Source organism: Mustela nivalis (assembly GCF_964662115.1).
Source record: "Mustela nivalis genome assembly, chromosome: 2".
In the NCBI taxonomy this organism is placed as follows: Eukaryota; Metazoa; Chordata; class Mammalia; order Carnivora; family Mustelidae; genus Mustela; species Mustela nivalis.
This window is the reverse complement of record NC_139021.1, coordinates 136,252,965-136,271,738: the sequence shown is the minus strand read 5'-3', so window position 1 is coordinate 136,271,738 and position 18,774 is coordinate 136,252,965. Positions and strand designations below refer to the sequence as shown.

At 46.8% G+C, this 18,774-nt stretch overlaps 1 protein-coding gene across 2 annotated transcripts in view; it reads right to left on the bottom strand.

Annotated features, from left to right (window-relative positions):
• LRMDA (leucine rich melanocyte differentiation associated) overlaps positions 1 to 14,739 on the bottom strand; it is a 1,045,704-nt gene extending 1,030,965 nt beyond the window's left edge. For both annotated transcript variants that reach the window (XM_082717651.1, XM_082717652.1), the window contains exons 1-2: positions 14,485 to 14,739; positions 4,802 to 4,902 (exon numbers count right to left, since the gene is read on the bottom strand). In XM_082717651.1, coding sequence (XP_082573777.1) covers positions 4,802 to 4,902; positions 14,485 to 14,514 — 131 coding nt within the window. In that variant the 5' untranslated portion in view covers positions 14,515 to 14,739. The remainder of the gene's footprint in view (positions 1 to 4,801; positions 4,903 to 14,484) is intronic.
• Positions 14,740 to 18,774: the final 4,035 nt, after the last annotated feature.

Sequence of the window (18,774 nt, the reverse complement as noted above, 5' to 3'; positions counted from 1 at the left end):
GAATGTCAAAGGCAGCTGGAGAACTGAAGTAATTGGTTAGCATCAGCTAGGTTATGCTGTGTTAACAAACACCTTAAACTCTTACATTGTTCTCATCTAAAACTGACATCCAACATGGATAAGCTGAGGGTTTTGCTCATTTACAATCAGAACCCAGGGATTACAGCAGATAGAAGAGTAATTGGCAAACTGTGCACTGGCTTTTCAAGTTTCTGCCAGTTGGTCATACCAAAGGATGCAGCAATGTGCCAACATTCCATGTGCAGAAGGAGAGAAAATCCTGAAGGTCCATCAGGAACCCCAATGACTACCATGGATTTAACTGGCCCCTGAGGAGGATTCAGCCTAGGCTTTCAGCCTCCCTAACAACATGTTTTAGCTCCAACTATAGCTATGCTTCTTGAAAACCTATTATGTGCCACGTAATTTTTTAGGCACTTTCCGCAGTCACACACTCAATTTCTACAATCAGCCTAAGGCCAGTTAAACAACTGGTGAGTGACACGATTGCAAGCCAGGGTGTTTAACCACAAAGCCTTGGTTCCTTCTAATTCCCTGCCCATTTTCCCAATTTTGCAGCAAGTTACCAGGCCCAATTTCATCTGGCACTTCCTATCAGACACGACTGGTGGTGTGCCCATCCCTGGAGACCTTACTGTGCACCTCCAGTGTCCACCTCACTGCCTTTGTGGGGGTGAGGGTCACAGAGCCACCATTTCTTTAGAGCTCTCCTGCCTTTCACTGTCATCATCCTGGCCAAAGCCAGGGAAGCAACAAGCAAGCTCCCACCTTTTTCTCCTCAACAATCCCTGCATCAAGTACATTTATCAGAGTGATGCTAAGTAAGATGCAAGTGCAAATAATTTGGTTTTTAAAACGTATGCTTCCTGTTGCCATAGATCAATTAAACCCTCTCCATTTTATTGCCAGATTGACACAGATGTATTTATCGCTGTTTGCCATGGGAGCCCTGCTCTGCCCACTGTGTTCAAGCAGCTCAGCAAGCAACTGACTCCAATTACTAGGGACTCAGGGCCCTTGGGGCTGTGGGATTTGGGATGGACACCACAGAGAACTCTGTCCCTTCCCAATCCAGGGAAAAAGGGAAGTTGAAGCTGGAGTGGCTCATTAACAAGCTCTTTGCCTTGAGCAGATCACACAACTAGCACTGGCCAGAGCATAGGAACTTTGTTGATCAGAGTAAAAATAAAATACGAAAACCTCAAAAACAAGTACAAGGAATAGTTTGGGACAATGGGTTCTCAAATATTCTTAGTAGCAGAAATCGGTAGGTAGAAGCTCTCAAGGGCAATCTGACATCTTTATCAGACCCCTCTGACAATTCTGTCTCTATGAATTTGTCCCAGGAAACTAATCAGAGTCCTATTCATGAGTATTACAAGAATATTTATAACGTATTTTTAACAGTAAAAATCTGGAAACAATCTAAACGTCCAACACTAAGAAATAAGAAACCATTAAAAACTGTAATGTAGTATTTACTGATAGGAAAATGCTTCCAACACAATGTGAGCAACAGCACATTTTTAAATATTTGGCATTATAAGAGGTTGGAAGACAATAAAGTGTCAGCAGTGGTAATTTCTAGTGGCAAGATTATCAGTGACTTGAAGAAAGCGCATTTCCTTATACTTTGCATTGAACATTTCTGTGTTGATCATGTTTCTATTTAAAAAAAAAAATCTTCAAAAAACAACATCTCAGTACGATTTCATGCAGATGCAGACATTGGACTCATGATCATTAATGCATTAAAATTCAAGAAGCAGGGGCGCCTGGGTGGCTCAGTGGGTTAAGCCGCTGCCTTCGGCTCAGGTCATGATCCCAGGGTCCTGGGATCGAGCCCCGCATCGGGCTCTCTGCACAGCAGGGAGCCTGCTTCCTCCTCTCTCTCTGCCTGCCTCTCTGCCTGTTTGTGATCTCTCTCTGTCAAATAAATAAATAAAATCTTTAAAAATAAAATAAAATAAAATAAAATAAAATTCAAGAAGCAACATTCCTCCTCCTAGGCATTACCCGATGAGCTCACTAAAGCCTCTATCCCCCATTCCAGTGTGAATGGCAATCACCTGTCCCTGGGAATCATGTCCAGGAAGGAGATGTAGGCTGAAAGGCAGAGGAGAGAATGTGTGTCTTTGAAGGCAGGCAGAAGTTTCATTCGGACCGGTTTTCCTGCTTCGATTTTCAACTTGCAACCTGACAGGGTACACACCAGCTCCAGAGACTTTCATTTCCCCAGGGCAGAGTCCCAGAAACAGTACAGCTCGAATTTTCACAACCTTCTGCATAGACAGGTAACCAGTTTACTATTGGCAGACCCAAAAGAAGCAGAAGATTCACAAGAATTAACGCAGGAGAGAAGGCAGACATGTAACAGGATAAAATTTTCTATGTACAGGGACTTAAAACCAAAGTTTAGAGCTTATAAATCCCTAAACCTCCTTCCCTCTAGCATGAACAGTGGCCACAGAAGAATCAGGAGAACAATTACTTTTATCAATGAGACTAACAATGTTGATGGTGTATGGTTATGAATTTATGGTAAGACAACAGAGAAGGATGTTCCTAATGTGAGTGGTTAACTGAAGACTGGTGCCCCCCTTTTAACTACTACATTGGCAAGAAGGAATACAATATGGCCACTTAAGACATTCGTATTGTAGTATATGCACAAAATAGCTCTGGAACTATCCAATGTTGAGTAACAGCAGGGCCGAGGAGAACTGGGAGGCTAAAAATAATCTACATGTGAAGAAGAAGGTTTTCCTCCTCTTTGCACATTTGTTCCTGTGCACTGTACACTGTGTGCGCACCCCTCCATTGCTCATTCCTGCCCCCATCCAGCTATAACCCAGTGTGGAGATCACACACCGAGAGGAACAGGCCCCTGACCAGATGGGACAGCATCTCAAACAACACTACAGAAATGTTCTCCTCTCAACAAAGGAGAATTAAATTCACAATTAAATTCACAATTCCCCTCATTCCAAATCTGTTTTCCTAACCTTCCTCTCACTCAATTGCCCTGCTTCTAGAACCTGTCCTTTCTCATGATAAATCCTTATATATCGAGCCCCTTCTCACCACTGACTCTGCTCATTTCTCTCCCTCCCTCTCTTTCTTCTTCTTCTTCTTCTTCTTCTTCTTCTTCTTCTCTCTCTCTCTCTCTCTCTCTCTCTCTCACACACACCCCTCCCAGGGTCCAGCCTCTTCTCTGCTAAAGGGAAGCAGGGCCTCCGAGTTTGACAAAGACAGCTCTGTTTCTTCAGACCTGACAACTCAGTCCCATGACCTGTCCCCGCTGACACACTCCCTCATGGGGCCCATCCTCCTCCAACCCACATCCGGGCAAGGCAGCCACAGCCTGAGCCACAATGCCCCCAAGCTTCTGGAAGCCAGTCACAGAAAGAGCTCCTTCCGATAACCAAGCAAAGAAACCCTCTCCATGAGTCTGCACTGGGGAACTTCTTAAGGGACACACATGTCCCAGGCACTATCCGGTCCAGGCTCTGTACTTTTGTCCTATCCTATCCTTTTGTCCTATCCTCGGACCGATGACCCTCCTTAACTTCCTTAGAGTCAGCATTTCTTTGTTTGGCATCCTCTCAACACTATACATCAGTTTGACTTTTCAGTTTCCCTATGTCTCCAGAAGGATACCAACCTCTGTACCCACACACTCAGTGCCCACTCTCTTTCTACATAACCTTCTGGACACCCCTTCCCTAAAGACCATGCATCTCCATAAGGACCAGCCCAAAAAGCTCTGTCAGTTTAAAGTCCCCTCTACCTGCTGGTGACTTCACGCCCTGCATTTTGTCCATTTTCTCTCAAACTGTTATTTCCCAAGAGTCTGGACTCAGACGCTGGGAAAGAAAAGACCAAGTCATGGAAACACAAAAATGCCTGAGCCCTGGAATGGGATTCCATCTCGTCTCTCCTTCTACCCCAAGACAGTTTGTTCCTTTTGGAGGACAGCACAGTTCTCAAGGGAGCACTTAGAAGAAAAGCCCTACATGGAACCAGATTAGGAAAACCACCACCCTGACCCCTGCTCATGTATCCCACTGTTATCTGCTTTCCAAGTACCTCCTACTTCCCTCTTCCAAGCCCCCAAACCAGTCACAATGGATAACTTCAATGAAGAAATGAAATCACTGTATATTTTCCAATGGAATAATACAGAAGATCACACTTAACTTCTGCCAAGATTGGAACAGTTGTTAGAGTGCGCCTCCCTCCTGCCCCATGCCAACAGTGTCTGAATGGCTTCAAAATACCATCTGGGAGAAATCATCACAAAATATTTAAGGCTCCAATTCATTAAAAGAAAAAAAAAAAATCAAAGGAAGAACACACACACACATATATGCACCTTACCTGTGATTCAGCAAATCTCTGGGAGATGAGGTTATCCTGAAAAGCATTTCTAAACGCCCCCAAATGCCCCTGTTGGTTCCATCTCATTCCTTCCCCAAGAGTGTTCTAACTTATCCACATGGTCATCAGTGACAAAGGTAAAGAACAAAGTAACACTATGATGGTCCCCCTAGGAGGACCTTGGAGGAGAGGGAGGATGCCTACACTCGCAGCTTTTTCAGTGGCACCAAGAGGCTAGCCAAAGATTCCTCTGAAGCAAAGGCCCACTTTTGAGGTGTGATTTCACATGTCTCAGAGTCCCCACACCCTACGCAGAACTGGATAGTGATTTTCACCCACGGGCCATGACCAGGGGACTGGGCCTCCCTGGCCTGGTCTGCATCTTGTGAAGGGTACATACCTCAGAAGGTTAAAGCTCAGATCGAGCCTCTTTGCGAAATGTCCACAGTCCCTTCCAAGGTGCTCTGGAATTTCTCTGCAGTCCTGGCCTATGTAGGACACCTGGAAATTAAATGAAACAGAAACAATGTGGCAATTGGAAATCGCCCAGCTGCTCGCAACCCTGAGTCATTGATCTGAAGATTGCTTCCGCAACTTTGAACCAACGCGCTCCTCACACACACAAAAAAGCCCCATTTGTGACTGTTTTCCTGATCAAATCAGCTTTGGGGGGCTTCAGGGACTCTGCCAAGAGTTCCCCTTTCCTGATACCCTTAGCATGATGGAGGCTAATCCCAGCACAATGGAAATTGGACTGAAATTGGCCAGATTCAGGTGTCCAGAAAAGGCCCCATGTCAGAGCACGCTGATATAAACACAGCAATCAGCCTCTCGCTCAGGGGCCTTTCCAACAGCTGCCCCTCTGGCTCTCCTCCTCCCTCTCCTCCTCTGTCCCCTCCCCCCCCCCAAATACCCTGTTATGCACATTACCTCATAAAAGACACAGCAGATGCACTTACCAGCATTCAACCTGCAGGGTGCTGGAACAAATAGGGTTGGACAAGAAAACCTCCCCAGACCGCCAATCCCATCCTATTACTACTCCATATAAAACATCCCCCGCACTCTGTACAAAGCTGATTTGAAGGCAGCAGGGAAACGAAGGGTGGCCACAGCTTCCAAGAAGAGTCTCCAGGGAGCCCTTTGCAACCAACCCCACTCGGGCTGCAGAGCTGTTCCCTTAGGCCTTTCTTTACTTATTTTATCATCATTATTAACCTAGTGTATGTCCAAATATTAAGAAGCTGAATTGAAATTTGATGCCAGAATTTGATTGTAGGAAGGTCAGAGGGCTCTCTCACATCTCCAACCACTCAATCTTTGAAAAACGTTTTTTACAGATAGTTGCCAATTCAACCACAGGGCACTAATTCCAAAATCCATAGAACAAACCCATGGGTGACAGTTGGCCAGTGGGATCAAAATATAGGATACTTCTCTAAAGGACTCCCTACCCCCAGCTGCCAGGTAGAAATTTGAGCCTATTACATGACTACAGTCTTGATTCTTCCTCCCCTGCCCCCCAAATGCATCTCCTCCTACACATACATGTAAGAATGTCTTGGAATAAGTAAAAGATTCCCCCAGGGGTTATGCTTCCCAATGGGGACAAGAATATGGTGGCCATATAGAACTCAAGATATTAGGTTGAAATTATGATTACTAATATTCAATCCTAAAACTACAGAAATAGCACTTTCATAGGACTCAACCTTATTAAAAAAAAAAAAAAATCACACTGTACCTTCCTACACTCAGTTTCAAGTCTGCTCCCAGCCCTGTCCTATCCAATGGGCACAGTACAGTATCCTGTACTCACACTCTCAGTAACTTCATTTCTCAAGGAGAAAAAGGTTGGGGAATGTCGGGAGCCAGTACAGGAGGCCTACTATAAGAGCTGTAAGGGACTGAATTTGATTGGCTGTTCATTTAGGTCCACTCACGCGGGAAGTGCATGAGCACTGCGGTGATTGGCTACGCGGGCTAAGCTGCCGGTGTATATATGCTTGAATGTACTTGTAGAGGGGCGGGCCCGCGGGGAGCCCCGCCGCGCCGTGCAGGCCGAGGGGGCCGCAGCCCTGACCATGGCGGCGGCGGCGGGGGCGCCGGGCGCTGAGCCGCGGCGTGCGGCCCTGGAGGCGGCGGCGGCGCCCGAGCGGGGCGGCGGGAGCTGCGTGCTGTGCTGCGCCAGAGGGGGAAGAAGATAAAAAGAAGCCATTAAAGAAGTTTGCCTCCACGCGTGTCTCCGTGTCGTTCTTGCCGGCCGAGAGCGACAAGTGGTGCCGAAACCCGGGAACTCGTGCAGAAGAGACGCGTGGAGTGAGGCAACGATAAGGTAAGGAGTGCACCAATAACTGTCCATTGACAGGGAAGTTCCCTGGAGACGATCGGAGGTTAGGCGGCTTGTGACGATCTTCAGGGACGATAGAGAGTAAAGCTTTCCCGGATGGGAAACGAGATGGCTGTAAAGTTCCTAGGATAAGGACGAGAGTAAAGCTTTCCGGTATGGGAAACGAGATGGCCACATATAAAATGCTGGGGCCGCTTTCTGATATCCTTAAAGCAATTGGTACTCCTTTAAAAAATAAAACAGCTCGTTTGTTTTTGAGAAAAGTGGGACAAACGGCTCCCTGGTTTTTGGAAAGGAGCAGAGGAGGGAAATTGCCCAAAAGCCAAAAGGTGAGCAAGATGCAAAAGGAGCTTGCAAAAAAGGAGGAAAAGCTAAAGAAGGCTATGGCGCAGCTCAAAATGCAGGGGAAAGTTATGGCGCAGCTGAAATTAAAAGTGAAAGAAGGAGCTATGGCGCAGTTAGATCTTATGCCCACGCGCCCAGCCCCAACAGCGCCACCTTATGAGGGGCCTCCTCCGTATAAACCTTGCTGCACCAAGGCCTGCTATTGTGCGAGCTGCACCGCACGAGTGGCTGCCATAGTAGCCTCTCAGGAGTTTGGGTGGGAACAGGATTCTCATTCAGTCCTAAAATCCCCACTTACTCTAACTCCACCTTTTTTGGCTATGATTAAAAAATTGGATTCCACTTTAGGTAAGGCTGGGCCCTTCTTCAGGTTCACGAGAGGTAAATATAAAAGTTTGAATTAAAACAACTGTTATTATTGCAAGGGTAATTCAAGTTTACATGGTTTTTACATTTTCAATGGTGTGATGACTTTTTTGATTTTGTGTACTCCAAGGTACTGGAAAAGTTTTTCTTTTACCAAATTTTTTCAACTTCTACTAAGTATAATTTAATGTAAAGTGATGAAAACTTGTGCTAATTAATGTATTCTAATATGTGATATAGTTTACAAGTTATAATTATTAAATGTCCATAATTTGGAATGCTGTTATTTATCAGTAAATGTAAATTATTTGAGGCATTTAGCCATACACATCAGAACTTCTTAACCTGTCTGCGTTCTGTAGTATAATTATATTATAAACTGATGACTGATACCGTCATTCTTGATTCTTCATGGCATCAAGTCACTGAAATGAAAATATGGGAGTATTTATTTACTTTTTGTAACTAAGTTGGAAACAAAAAATGATAAAAGGAAGTATGTAAGGGGAAAATGATTCTCGTTAAATCCTGCATTTTCAGTCTCCGTTGTGTCATGTGTATCAACATATTACATACTCCATGTAAAAATTTGCTTAAAGTATACAGCATTTAGCATGTAGTATATATGTCGTAGGTATTAGGTTGAAACACTAAAGTCTGCCAGAAACTTTAGACAGTAGCAAAAAAAAATTGTTTTGTTTTTTCTTGGAGAGTATCAGTTTTGCAAACTTCAGTTGTAAATTCAAAGGGCTGACTTTAGTTCTTCCATGGTAATGGCTTGAATAACATCATCTTTGGGATATTGCACCTCAGCTAAGCACATAAGTTACTCACCAACGCCCGTCTGTGTTAGAGCTCCCTTTCTCTTCATAGCTTTTAATGCTTCTACTATTAACAAGTCATCTAGTCTCTCTTGTGAGTCCCAGAATTGTCTGCTATCAGAATGTTGGAACGCCACGGTGGGAGACTCGGCAGTAATAGCCAAGATACCGACGTATATCCCAATGCCAGTACAGGTGAACCCCGACAACCTGCCGGTGCTGCTTCGACATAAACGAGACTTTGGAATAACAGCAGCCATTATTGCAGCTATCGCAGCATCCACCGCCACTGCTACTGCTGCCGCGGTAGCGTTGACAACCTCGGTACAGACAGCCGCCATGCTCAACAACGTCACAGGAATGGTCGCTGAAGCATTGGCTACGCAAGAACAAATTAACGGACATTTGCATGCTGGGATCCTTATTGTAAATCAAAGGGTTGATCTTGTACAGGAACAACTTGATATCCTAGAGTCAATTGTGTCAATTAGGATGCATACATAATATGGCCGGACTTTGTATCACCCCTATAGCTCATAACAACTTATCCTTAGCAACTAACCTCTCTAGACAATTGGGAAGAATGCTTAATGGTACCTGGAACCATCAATTTCAAAATTTAACTAGGCAATTACGAGCTCAAATTATATTCATATATTCTACCAAAGTAACTATTGCACCTGTTAGTGAGTGGAAAAAAATGTTACAGCAATCTGTTTCGTTCCTCAAACAGTGGGCCGGACTTGGTGCCATGGCTGTTCTCTTAATCACAGCTAACATACTAATGTTACGTTGGGTGTGTGGCTGTGTCCGTCGCAATCAATGACAATAACACCTCATGGTTCAAGCCATGATGGCTCTTGAAGCTGGTACCTCCCCCCAGATATGGCTAAGCATGCTAGATCGGTAGTCAAAGACGGGTAAGACTGATCCCACACCATAGCAACCTAAGACAGGGGCTCTTCGACCAGGGAGAGTACCCGATGACGGGTAAGCATGTGTGCTGAGGATTGGCAACCTAAGACAGGCACGATCTCAGCCATTATAAATAAATAAAAAAGGGGGAGATGTCGGGAGCCAGTACAGGAGGCCTACTATAAGAGCTGTAAGGGACTGAATTTGATTGGCTGTTCATTTAGGTCCACTCACGCGGGAAGTGCATGAGCACTGCGGTGATTGGCTAGGCGGGCTAAGCTGCCGGTGTATATATGCTTGAATGTACTTGTAGAGGGGCGGGCCCGCGGGGAGCCCGGCCGCGCCGCGCAGGCCGAGGGGGCCGCAGCCCTGACCATGGCGGCGGCGGGGGCGCCGGGCGCTGAGCGGCGGCGTGCGGCCCTGGAGGCGGCGGCGGCGCCCGAGCGGGGCGGCGGGAGCTGCGTGCTGTGCTGCGCCAGAGGGGGAAGAAGATAAAAAGAAGCCATTAAAGAAGTTTGCCTCCACGCGTGTCTCCGTGTCGTTCTTGCCGGCCGAGAGCGACAGGGGAAAAGGACAGAAAAATAGCAGATTCCGATAAAATAAGTTGGACTCCGGAAGACACAGACTAAAATATAAAGGTCTCTAAGTTCAATTTAGCCACCTCCATTTTCTACATGGGACCTGTCCTTCCTCAGAACTCCTTGGGTAATAAACTTCTGCTTCCAAACACAGACGGAAATCATACAGCAAGAAGAGACTGGGGATATAAGGCCCCAATCAATCTAGGGACTTTAATTCCCCTGCGGAAGCCCACTCGATCAGCAGCCATTTCTGTAGTAGAATATCACAGTGACCCTGGAGGCCCATGGAAATCACCAGAAAACCCATCCCTTTCACCACATCATGCACCCAATCTCATAGGTATCGTTATTCAAGATCTCCGTGGTATATACAGCATAGAGGCTGAGGTTTAGATGTAGAAACGAAGCTCTGTCCTTATAGACTCAGCAAGGACTCCATCTCGTAGGGACTCCATTTCTTGAAACCCCTCATGTTTTTAACAAAGAAACTAAGACTTTGGCGGCATGCCCACTGTAAGACAGCTTCGTAATGATAAAGTCCTGCACCAGGACTAGGAACTTCCAACTTGGGCACCATGGAGTTCTTATGAATCCACAAATGGATGTGGATTTTCTTGATCAATAAACACCAGTGGCACATCTACCATCACGTTTTGGCTTCAAAAATGCATCTTCCTGGCTAAAAGGTTGCGACCTACTTCATGATATAGGATGTTGAGAGCCCCAGAGGAGCATTAGAACCTAGGTAGAGGGAGATTTGCTCCCCCTTTTCTTCTGTAGAATCCCCTTTCAGAGGCAAAAGGAGCACCAAGGAAGCTATCACCATGAAGCCTGCAGATCATTCACATGCCTAACGAGACGTATCAGCTTGTTTTATTACAGTAGCTTAACATAACATCCCAGGAAAACTCAAGCACAACTCTTTTCCACAGTGGAGACCAAGTCTCTAAAATTTGGGATGAAAACCAACCTGATAAGCCATCTGCATGCTTGGACACCCCACCACACCAACCCCAGGCTAAACTGGGGCATTTAGAGATGTGAGTTAGGCTGGCCACGTTTAAGGGTCCAAATCAGCAGGACAAGGTTTAAGGATTAAAAGCAGCTAGCAACCACTGCCAGGCACAGCAACCAACACTCATAATGAGAACAAAGTCCTATTTAACAAGTACTCCTGGGTGGAAGACATTACCTTTCAGGGTATCAGGAAGCTTCTTGGAGCAGAGGCCCACCTACTGTAACAAGGCCCAAATAGTTTGCTACTTGAGCCCCAATAAGGGAAATCGAGACTAAGAGACCCTAAATGCCACAGAAGCAAGAGCACACCCAGAACAAGAGCCATTGCCTTCAGTGAGTTACTTTTAGACTGAAGAACCAAGTTTTGTGCTTTTCATTTGCCTACCTTAGGTCTCCGGTATCGCAAGACTTCTACCTTGTGTGGAATGGTAACAGAAAGGGACACCATTACTGGGGAAATGAAAACTGATGAAAATGTCCCTGCCCTGCCCCCACCCAACCATAGAGGGATACCAGAGAGGAAAATAAGAAGGTCTGTGCAAAATCCCCACCCATACACATACCCAGCACCCCTGAGCAGAGGCCACAGGGAATTACTCAACTATAGGGGACTACAGATTTCTGTTTGCAGTTGAGACAGTCTGGGTCTCTGGACATCTCTAAGCAGGGTAGAAGTGTTAGTTGACTCTTTATGAAGACGATTATTTTCTAATAATAATCAGCCCAGGAGTGGAAGATCCTGGATTTTAAATGTGCAGTAGTGAAAGCTCTGTCAGAATAGAAACTGTCACGGGCTGCTACTTCCTAGCTGTTATCCCGGATGGGTCACAATCTCACAGAGCTGGTTTCGTCTTCTGTAAACTAGTCTAACACTAACCACATCCCAAAGGTATGATGAGTAAGGGAACTAACATGTATTAAATGCCTCCCACCTGGCTGTTAGCTAGTCGATCCTCATGAAATAGCCCAGTGAGTCATAGATCCTCAACTAACTTAGAGCAATGACAAGAGTACATAGCACTGTCCTCAGCACCTACTGGTCACTCAGTCAACAGGTGAATCAGACCAATACCCTCAAGAAAGGATTTGTTATTCCCATGTCTTGGGAACAAGATTTCAGGGTCCGAATCCCACGTTTGCATTTAGATCTACAATTGTATCGATGCCACTGCTTGGTCATAAACTGGCGGAAAAAGAAGATTAAGAACTTTATGCTGATATAAATGTTGCATTCAAGCCAAGAGAAAGCCAAATAAAGTCAGATTCATGTTGAATAAAAAGATTTTACAGAGAAGAATGGAGAGAGGGCTGACAGAAGCCCGTAGGACTCCTAAAACCCAGGGCAACAGCAGTCAGCCCACAGTGGTGTTGAAAGCAATGACCTAATTTCAACAAAACATCATCCATCTTATTCAATTGTTTCAGTGGTGGTATGTTTGGTTTTTTGTTTTGGTTTTGTTTTGTTTTGTTTTTCTATGCTCTCAAACCATCTCTTTATTTGGGGGATAGGTCTCTATGAACTTTGAAAAAGTTCTATCTGGTTGTATGTTTGTATATTTAGGCAACACTGCAATAAGAACAGTATCAATACTAAGGGCTCATGGGAAGGCTTTTTTTTCTTTTTAAGAAAGCTCAACCAAAATTTAAGAAGTACCATGTGATACACATTCCAGGAACTACTTCTTGTTATGGCTGTCCCTAGAAACTAAAAAGGGCAGAACGCTAAAAACAAAGCAATAAAGCCCATACCTAAACCCCCGGCTGGCCACTGGCCTAGGAGGTTCCAGACCTGGGAGACTAACACCCCAGAAGCATTTCTTCAGCCTGTCTTAGCTCCTCCCCAGCAGCTCCATCTGCTTAGCACAGTCCCCTAATGCTCAAAATGCCTCACCCACAGGTTAGTAATTGCCTTTGAATCCTTTGGAGTAGTCTAAAAGCAGGCGGTGCAGCAAAATAATCAAGTTAGGGAAACCTGGGAAGAGAGAAGGAGGCACAGGCAAGTTCTTACCCCTCCCGTCAAGTGCTCCAAGTTATTAGAAGCTTCACCCAAAGAATGCTAGGTCTAAAATGCTGAGACCTAGGGTCTGCCGGGAAGGGGACATTCTTGGGCAGAGGCCCTCTCCTCCTACTCCTCCTTCTAGGCAGACATGTTAACTCTCAAAAGCCCTTATCCCGGCCATCTAAGTAAGACCCATCATTTTTAACCTTTCCCACAGGCTGGTACCTCCCTGGCCTTCTCACTTCCAAACTCTGAGAATGTGGAAACATTTGCCCAAAGTCATCTCAAAAAACTAACTGTGCCTGACACTACCTGCCGTAGGCAATCCAAGAGGTGAGCTTCAAAACCTCAGAACTATTTCTCTAGGGCATGCAAGGAAAGGCGGGAGGAGGGCTGGCTTAATCAGAGGTTAAAAAGAGAAACCTGGCTTTTTCAGAAGGTAAAAGGCCCCTGGGCCCAGCATCCCTCCAGCAATGACTGAGAACACCTGAGGCTCCACTACAGGGCTGAAAGCAAGCGAGGCTAGGTGTCTGTCACCCCGAGCTGAAACTGGAATGTTGCCATTCCTCGGACACCAGTTCCAGAAGTCAGGTGTGGAATGAGCGCTTGCCACTTGTGACACCATGGAGGGAACTGAAGGGTCCGTGAAACAAGTTAGAGAAAGGCAAATACCACATGATTTCACTTCCACGTGGAATCTAGAAAATGAACAAAGCACAAAAACAGACTCAAATACCAGAGAACAAATTGGTGGTCGCGGGGGGGGGGGGTGGTGGAGGATAGGCAAATAGTGAAAGGAATTAAGAGGCACAAACTGTTACGAAAAAAGTCCATGGGATGAGAAGTAGAGCACTAGGAATATAGTCAGTAACATTGTAATAACGTTGCATGGTGACAGAGGCTAACTTGTGGTGAGCCAAGTATAATGCACTGAATTGTCAAATTACTATGTGGCACACCTGAAACTACTATAACATGGTATGTCCACCCTATAATAAACTAAGAAGAGAAATCAGATGCCAAAATAAAACTGGGGGACTTTAGCCTTCTAGCTGCCTTGAATAAGGGGCCTAGGATTGGGATCCAGAGGCAGTCTGCAGTGAGGACCCCAAACCTAGAGAGCCTGTCAGAATGCACTATGATTTTCATGGTCTTTAGCGGGAACTAGGCACTTTTGCCATCCTGGGCACCTTAAAAAATAAAGAAACCACACACACACACACACACACACACACACCCCTAATGTTTATATTTTACAACTTCATTAGTACAAGGACGCATATATTAAAATGTTCTCTTTGACCAAAGTTATTTTCTTCTGATTATTAAATGACACACTTTTTAAGAGCCCCCAGAAGTACCATCAGCTGTGGGCATGGTCGCCTCTGCCTGATGGAATAATCAGCGCTGCCGGCCTTAGCAGTGAGTACTAGGGACAGAGAAGGTGGAGGAGACCTTGTCGACCTAGGGGGACTTGCCCTCTTCTCCCACAGCCAGGGGAGGGGGTGGTGCCCTCACCAAACTAGGGCGGGCCTGGGCTCCTTCCTGAAAGAGTCGCCAGCTGGAGACGCAGCCCTCCTGCGGTGGGGCAAGGGGCCCTTTCCAACCTCGGGGTGGCCCCTTGCCCCAGCACTCCCTCCCCACACCGACTGCCCAACGCGAGGGCGGGGTTCGTCCTGGCGGACTTACTTGAGTTCCACTGACCACGAGCCCAGCCATGACGACTGGGCGGACGCGCGGCGCGGAGTGCAGGCGCGGGGCGGCGAGAGCCAAGCACCGAGCGCAGCGCGGCGGCTGGCAGCACGGCCCAGCGCGCAGTTCCGCACTTAAATAGTCAGCTGACCCGGCGGAAGCCCGAGGCGCGGGCCGGGTGCTGGAACTCGGGCTCAGCTGCGCTCCTGGCCTCTTGCCCTCCCCAGGCCCTGGAGCCGGTGAACCTAGGCACGCCCCCCGCCACGCGCCGCCGGAGGTGGCCCCGAGCGCTCCGCGCTCCCACGGAATGGCCTGACCCCTTGACTTCCCCCATGGCCCCCGGGGCACCCCAGGACCTCATCGCCCCCCTGAGGGCCCAGGGGACCAAGAATAGCATCCCCCCAAAACTCCAAGCCCAGAACTCTACTCCTTTAGTCTAGTGGGGGCAGGCTAGGGAAGGAGGGCTTCGCATGAGGGGGGCCCCATCTGAGTCTTTAGTTAACCGGGGACATGAAGAGAGGGCATTTCCCATATTTCACAATCCGGATTACATAACTGTCCTCAACTGCCGGGGGGAGGGATGTTGGCCCGACTCCCCTCCCCAACTTTGAGGGGAAGGGGGTAAATGGAGAGGCTGGAAAGACACCGGGTGGGGCGGAGTTTCCATTTGTAGTGGGAGGAAGAGGGAATTGAATTTCATTATAACAAAATGCTGGCTCAGCTAAAAGCATCCCCGCTTACAGTAATGAACCCTAGAGAAGAAGAATCAATGATGTCCCCAAATTTCAGGTTTCTCTTATTCTTTCCCGTCTTATTTGTGAAGCCAAAGTCATCCATGCGGTCCAATTCCACCTCCATTCCGCACTCCCCCCCACCCCGCAGCACCACCCCTCTTCCCCTCAGGTGGAAGTGAAAGGCGACCTTTGCTGCCTCCTCCATCAGGCCTCCTCCATCAGTCTGGAAGGGCAGTTCATGCCTGTCCTCAATTGAAAGGAACCAAATTTTCCCCCTGTGAAGTTTTGCCTTCATGCCTCCATCCCCAGGATGCAGGAAGCTATTATCACATACCACTTCGTTGTCACATTATCACCAATCTTCTCTAGAAACTAAGAGCCAGCCTGGCCTTAACTGGCCTCTCTGCCCTGCTCCCTCCATACCGGTGAGTAAAGCTACCATTCCAACAGAGAAGGGATCCTGAGTGCCAGACTTCAGGTTCTACCCATTGCACTGCAACTGCTTCAGCTCCGTAGAACTACTGATAATGGGAGCTCTCCCCTCTGTTGCCGGGGTGTTCCCAGGGCTTTTGTTTTCATTGTTCTGTGTGTCCAAACAGCCCTTAGAAACCCCTGTTTGTGCAGCTGATGATAATTACAGTCGTGGTTAAGCATATTGTGGCTATCGTCATCGTCTCTCAGGCCTGGTGCCAACACATTGTAATACGGGCCCTCCTTGTCAGCATTCTGATGAGTGGTGTTGACCTCTGAGGGCCGACCCGCCAGCCCCTCTCTCTGCTGGGAGGAGCGGACATAGCAGAGTGGAGCTGTAAGAACAGAGACTTGGCTGTGTTTACTCTGGGGGTGGGGGAGAGTCAGGAAATGCTGCTACAAAAGTTCTTACAGGCCAAGAGAGAAGGCTTGCCCTCCAGAGATAAGGGGGATCAAAGGGAATCTTCCAGGCCTACTGCCCCACAGACCAGCTCCTCATGCTCCTCTCTCCTTCTCTGTTGGATGCAGTCTCTCTGGTCCATTGTCCACTTTTGTCTGCCTTTCCTGCCCAAAAAGGAAGAAGCGGGCCCAGGCCCTCACAGTCATGACACACCGCCCTCTCCACCTTTCACTTGGCCCTCCTAGAAGGCTTCTCTGACTGCCAGGAGAGGACATGGGGAAACAGGCTTAAAGCTACTCACAGATGAAATTGGAACCTACCCACTCTCACCCCAGCGGGAGGGTGCTTGAGGTCATCTCATCCATGTCCCTGTGTCCGTACACAGCTGTGTCTTCTGAGCATAGACTGTTCTGCACACACTATCTGCCCATGATGCTAAAGTAGGCAGGGGTCTTTTCTACCTTACCAGGACTTCCTCACTATTTTTCCTTCCTCTACACGGCTCTAGGGTGATCATTCTAAAAGCCTGATGTGACCCTACCTGAAATCTTTCAATGCTCCCAATCAACTAGCAACAGTCCAAAATCTCCAATATGTCCCTCAAGATCTTTTAGAATCCCATCATTCCCTACCTGTCCCGCCTCCTTGCCCACTTTCCCCCTCCTCTGTCTGGTCTTAGTTGTTCTGCCTCCCCGTCCACTCTTATCTCCACTAGGTGAACACATCCAGGAGACCAGCTGACAGCAAGGGACAGATAATTGGAGAAATCACAAACAATAAGGCTATAGTTCAGATGGATGTGGGCTTTAGTGTTAGAAATGGAAGCTGATGACAATACGGAGCTACTGAAAGTTCTTGAGCAGAGTAGAAATTTACTGAATTTAGTCGGGGAGGCTCCTCTAAAACCAGCCTGGGTTCACCTCTCCTCACTCCGTTCAGCTTTGGAAGTTATCTTCAGAAGAGAAGAACAAGGAGGAAGAAGAGAAGGAAAGGAGGGGAAAGGAGGAGGAGAAAAAGGATCTCTATCCCTGAACCAAGGACAATTGGAAGACAGGGATGGAGGACATCCTTCTACCTCCTCATCACCTTCTTGAGCAAAAAGGAAAATTACATCTACAATAGCAAAGTTAAAGTTCTTCGGGGCATATGGCCCTCCCTCTGGAAGGGAGAGAGCAAAGGAACCGCAGAGATGAGGCTGGCCCAGGAGGTGAACAAATGATTCCTTTGGAACCCAGGGAGTTGACAAGAGTGAACAGAGGGGACAGATCTTGAGGCTTCATCTTGAACATAGTTCTTTCTGCCTCAGCCCCAGAAGCATGGCTGGGCAGGAGGGGGCGGGCGGGGTGGGGGTGGCAGGGAAGAAGGCTCATGCAGTGATCCACGCGCTTCTTCAGTTCCCTCCTGCCATTCTAGTGGGCAGTTGAGACTGAGATTTGGAGACCCCTGTCTCACCCTATTTTACCCCACAGCTCTTCGGCCACAGCGTCCGAGGACCAGGCACCGCGTTAGGCACTCCGGGTATACATAACTAAGGCATACGCTTCCAGAAAGATTTATGCTCAGACATTTACAGTCCTATGTCAACAAGAAGCCCTGTGATTGTGATCCTATTTCCTGTGTCCAACATTGAGACGGGGGAACCCCATTTGTACAGTATACTCATGAGGACTACAGAACAGAAAGTTCAAATCAGACCTGGGCAGCTAATCCCGAGCGTATGAATTCTGGAGTTCTAACACTTACAAATGGGGAGTGAGAAGGTTCGACACTAAGCACTAGAAATTTCCTTATCACCCTTGATGAAGAGGCCAATATTTTATTCCTACTGTCATCTTTGTTATGATTATTCTTTGGCAGTAAAGGCCCTTTCCCCTAGAGTTCTTCCTCCTTCACATTCCTGCGGACAAAAAGGAAAATCCTGTTTATTTGCAATCAAGGGAGTTGATTCTGGGGTCGACCAGAACCAGTGAAACAGGAACTGATTGCTTAAAACCCTCCAACTTTGTACATGATCAGCAGAGAGGACAGAGCCAGTTAACAAAGTTTTATTAGCATTCCTACCTATCCTTAGTCAAATTTCTATTCAGCCTGGCCTCATTTCTTTCAGGCCCAACCCCTGGGCAGGTTAAGATGATTGCCGTAATTAATCATGCCCCAGCCCCTAGTTCAGACTCACCACATTCAGATTTCAATTAAAAAAAAAAAATCTGGATGTCTGCATACAAAATGCCCTTTGTTGCTGCAGCAGCCTCTTTTCAGTCTAAAGGAGAGAGTTTAGGAAAGAGGAAAGGTTTCCAGGGCCCTCTCTGCAATATTTGCATGTATGTGAGGGATTAAGGATGATCTAGGCTTCTAAACACCTCCCTGATTTCCCAACCAGAACAAATTACATTTTAAAATATATATATATAAGGCAATCATAATGGTTGGTATGATTACTCATTGCATAAATGTTAGTTTATTATTACTGTGTACTATTATAATTGTCATTACCATTAATTCTCAGTGCCTCTGAGTTCCCTTCTCTTAGGATCTTAAAAGATACTGTGGTTGTTGTCTCTATTAAAATGAAAACATTAGCAAGGAGTGGGGAAAGGAGTAGGTTTGCAAAAGGTGAGTAGGAGAAGAGTTTCTGCTTTTCACTGCATATATTCTGTGATTTTTGCAACATGTATACCCTGC